General features: G+C 33.0%; 1 protein-coding gene across 1 annotated transcript; it reads left to right on the top strand.

Moving 5' to 3' along the window:
• Positions 1-223: 223 nt before the first annotated feature.
• On the top strand, positions 224-3,960 carry LOC115968595 (V-type proton ATPase 16 kDa proteolipid subunit). Its single transcript, XM_031088020.1, has 3 exons — positions 224-442; positions 1,844-2,129; positions 3,506-3,960. The coding sequence occupies exons 1-3, from the start codon at positions 358-360 to the stop codon at positions 3,636-3,638; spliced, it is 504 nt and encodes a 167-aa protein (XP_030943880.1). The 5' UTR covers positions 224-357; the 3' UTR covers positions 3,639-3,960.
• Positions 3,961-4,609: the final 649 nt, after the last annotated feature.

Below are 4,609 nucleotides of genomic sequence, written 5' to 3'. Positions count from 1 at the left end.
AACATATTCGAAGTTGGTTCGAGACTTCGAGGCCGAATCATCAAAAAGCCCAAACCCAAGCCCAAGTCAGCCCAAGCACACCAAACCTTCACTCTCCCCCCACCCCCCAAAAAAATCCACTACGGTGTCGTATTGATTATCTAGGTGTCCTTATAAAATAGTTATTTATATTTATTTATTTATCTATATATATATATATATATATATAAATACAAAACAGCTTATAAAGTAGTTGAAGCATTCTCTTCCACACCTTTTTTTTTTTCTGTACGGAATCAAAACAGAGAGAGAGATCCGAAACTCTGAGATCTGAACGACGTCGTTGCAGATCCACCACCGATCAAGAACCAAAAAACAATGTCTTCGGGTTCATCATTCAGCGGCGATGAAACGGCACCGTTCTTCGGCTTCCTCGGCGCAGCCGCAGCACTCGTTTTCTCTTGTAAATTTTCTCTTTAACCCTAGCTAACTTTTACCATTTCTTCATTTAGATCGAATCACATATTTATTGAATTTTTTTTTTTTTGTTGGTATAATGAAATTTAGATAATTCGATTATCGGATCGTTCGTTTTATGTAGCTCTTTGTGATTGCTTCGAATTGATTTTTTTTTTTTTTTTTGGTAGCGTTCAATTTGATTAGTTAAATTAAATTTTAGTTCGAAACAAGATCGTATGATGTTCGATTGAGTTTAATGCTTAGTTTTGATAAATCAAGCCGTGGAAAATGCTCGATTTGAGTTTGATTGGTGTAGATCGTATTGAAATTTTGAAGCTTTGATGAGGTTTTAACTGTGGTTTGATTGGTTGGTGTAGATCTTAAGTGCAATTTTTCAATCTTAGATTTTTTTGGCAAATTTACAAATTACGCCCTTTAACTTTGACGTTTTTTCAGTTCAGTCCTTTAACAATTAATTATTCGATGTAGTCCTTCCGTCCAATCCGCACTATTAACTATTAAGTCCACCAAAATGACTTTGTTTTCGAAAGTGAAAAATACTAAAATTAAGAGTTTGGACGGAACTAGACGGAAGAACTGAAATGAATATTTTAAAAAAAAAAAAAAAAAGTGAAAAAGCTTTGTGATCAGTTTGAATTATGTAGGAATTTGATTTTTTGAAGTGTTCAATTGGATTAATTCTTACATTTAGTTCGAAGAAAGATCATGTACCCCTCAATTTAGTTTGATGCATATTATTGAAATTGAATTAGTCTTTTTTAATAAAATTATTCTTACCTATAATAAAATGCTTAGCATTGAAATCAAGCTGTGGACAATTCAAGATTTGATTTTTAAAGAGTCAATTGAGTTTAATTGGTGTAGATCACATTGAAATTTTGAAACTTTGATGAGTTTTTAGTGTGGTTTGGTTGGTTTGTGTAGATATTAGAGCAATTTTTTTTATCTTAGTACAATTTTCATTTTTAGATTGTTAGCTAAATTGCAAATTACTCCCTTTAACTTTGACATGTTTTCAAATTCAGTTTTTAACCGCTATTCATTTTCAATAATGTCCTTCCATCCAATCCATTTTATTAAGTCCACCAAAATGACTTTGTTTTGGAAAGTAAGAAATACGTAAACTAAGGAAGACGTTGGATGGAATTAGACAGAAGGACTAATTTGAAATCAGATTAAAGTTAAAGGACTGAAATGAAAAGAAAAGAAAAAAAATTGAAATGCGAAGAACTGAATTGAAAATAAGTCAAAGTTAGAGGGTAAAATATCTAATTTAGCCTAGATTGTTTAACTTAGGCTAATAGGACCACGAAAAGATGTGAGGTATTATGTTACTGTATGCTGTGTTTTTGGTTAAGTTTTTTGGTTTGTGGTGGGTATTTAGGTATGGGAGCAGCTTATGGGACAGCGAAGAGTGGTGTTGGTGTGGCATCAATGGGTGTGATGAGGCCTGAGCTGGTGATGAAGTCCATTGTTCCAGTTGTTATGGCTGGAGTGTTGGGTATTTACGGACTTATTATTGCCGTTATCATTAGTACTGGGATTAACCCAAAGGCCAAGTCATATTACCTTTTTGATGGTTATGCTCATCTCTCGTCTGGTCTTTCTTGTGGTCTTGCTGGGCTCTCTGCCGGTATGGCGATTGGTATTGTTGGTGATGCTGGTGTTAGGTATATTTCTAATCTCTTATATGTATTTGTATGCACTTGTATCAATTGGTTCCTGTTATCATCATTTTTTGTTTACTGAATTGTGGATTTCATTTTTGGGTGGCTCTGGGATTTGGGGTATTTTCTTGAAGTTAATTGTTGCTTGCTCTGTGCTTCAGTTTCGGAACGCTTATTGATTTATACTCCTAAGTTACTTATTGGTTCATTTGTATGGATAGTTAATTTTCAGGACTTGAATTGGCTACATAGGAGATTGTAGTCTAAGATATTATAGGTGTATTATATTATAAAGAACAACTATCCTTCATTTGATTAGATGATAATGTACTGCATCTTGAAGGTTGGTTGCCAGCTCTTAACATCCATTTGGACCTATCTGACTCCGAATGTTGAGAGCTACTCAGCCACCCAGGATTGATTAGATGTTTTATCAACTCATCAATCTTGGCAGTGTTTTCATTTTATATTTTAGCACTCTAATAGAATGAATTATTCTAAGGGCAGACCCACAGGGTGCATGTGTAACTTACCATTTATTTATTTTTATTTTTTTAAAGGTGAGTAAAAGAAATGCCTTTATAAGCAATCTGCCTCCTTCCCCCCTCCTCTGGTGGGGAGGAGTGTTTGGCTGGATGTAAATCGTGGTCTGAGATGCATAGAACCTTGTAGAGTACTGACTACTGAGTTATCATGCCCCACACCACATGCTTGAATTGGCCTTGGATAGGGTGACTTAGGGCAGCCATCTTAGTCATTTATCACTTCATTTTAATGATCATCAAATTAGGATCTATTTGAGATCAAGTATCAGCATTACATCATGATGACTCAGTATGATCCCTTGTCTCATGGGCAAAGGAGACTGAATCTCATTAACAATAAAAATGATGATACTAATTAATAAAACTGGACAACAACAGCAACAACAATGATGATAATAATAATGATATTAGTTAATTATCAATTTTCTCTGTTGAGGGTTGATATCAAAATTATATTTATTATTATTATTATTTTTAAAAGCCTTGGTAAAGTGGTAATCAGTTTTATGACATTTGGCATAAGTCTATTTTCTCTCCCTCTGTGGCCACATTTCTTATGTTTTTTTTTAAGGAAGGAAAAGTTAATGTTAGGCGTAGCTCATCAATTGTAAATTTCATGTACAACAGTTGCATTAATTAATGCATTATTGAAGTGTATGTGATCATTCAGGTTTTTATGTTTCCTTAATTTCTGAATTAATTTCTAGAACTTTGATGACTTTTTGAGGTTGCCTTTTTTTGGATTTAAGTTCATAGTGAATTCAACTGTATCTGCAAGTTTCATTAATTTCCATTAATTTGTGCCCCCTTTGAGTAGATGATTCTGTTTTGCAGAGCTAATGCACAGCAGCCAAAACTTTTTGTTGGAATGATCCTTATTCTCATCTTTGCTGAAGCACTTGCCCTCTACGGGCTTATTGTCGGCATTATCTTGTCTTCTCGAGCTGGCCAGTCCAGAGCTGACTAAGAATATTGCTGTGTTGCCAAATATTCTTTTACTACTTGTGTAATTTTGGGGGGGAAATTTTAATTGTTCACAGGTTAGTAATGGCTGGATAGGACTTGAGGGTTTCTTGAAAACTATCGATGTTGAAGTAACTGCTCTAGCAGCCATTTTAGGTGGTATTGTGTTTGTAGTAGTAGGATTGAGTTTCGCGGCCTAATAAAAGCTTGTAAAGCTGTATCAGTACTTGCGATTGCTTTTATATGTTGATGTATTTTGCCATCAGAAACTTCAAACTGTTATAGGATTTATGATCATGGAATTAATGAATGTGTGATTTTTTTTTTTTTAATATAAATATTTCTAATGTTCATAAAAAAATTAAAAAAATTCTAATGTTGCTATATCTGCTTTTTTTTTCAATATCCTATTTGGATGTTAGCAAACTGCCAAACTCTTTACACTTGTTGATATGTTTAGTGGAGTTCGTAAAGGATTTTTTAACATTTTGAAATTTAGAAGCTATCAACATCTCATATAGTTAATTATTGTGTCAATTTTGTAAGCTAGCTTGTGTTTTTTAGGCATCTTTTGAGAATTTGTTATAAGAGATGCTTCTCAAAGCGGCTGAACGAGAAGAAAATCCTTGATGGCTCTCATGAAGAAGAATACAGAAAATATTTTTCATTCTTATAATTTCTTCTTCAGATACTTGTGTAAAACTTGAGATGCTTCTTCAGATATTTGATTTGGATTAATTTTTTCTTGAGAAAAGCATATTTGCTGAAAATTGGTCGAGGTACATTTATGTTTTTAGAAGAAAAAATAAAATAAAATATTATAAGAAAACAAATTAGCTAATAAGCTTATGAAAAATAAAATTACTTATTAAAAAAGAAGAAGTTATAGATCATTCAACTTTCTTTTAGATATGTTACCATTTTAATCTATGGTGTTTGTTTTATGTTGATTGTTATTAATCATTGTAAGGACTC

This window comes from Quercus lobata, chromosome 11 (assembly GCF_001633185.2).
Source record: "Quercus lobata isolate SW786 chromosome 11, ValleyOak3.0 Primary Assembly, whole genome shotgun sequence".
In the NCBI taxonomy this organism is placed as follows: Eukaryota; Viridiplantae; Streptophyta; class Magnoliopsida; order Fagales; family Fagaceae; genus Quercus; species Quercus lobata.
The sequence above is the reverse complement of the archived record's forward strand: the minus strand, read 5'-3'. Positions and strand labels throughout refer to the sequence as shown.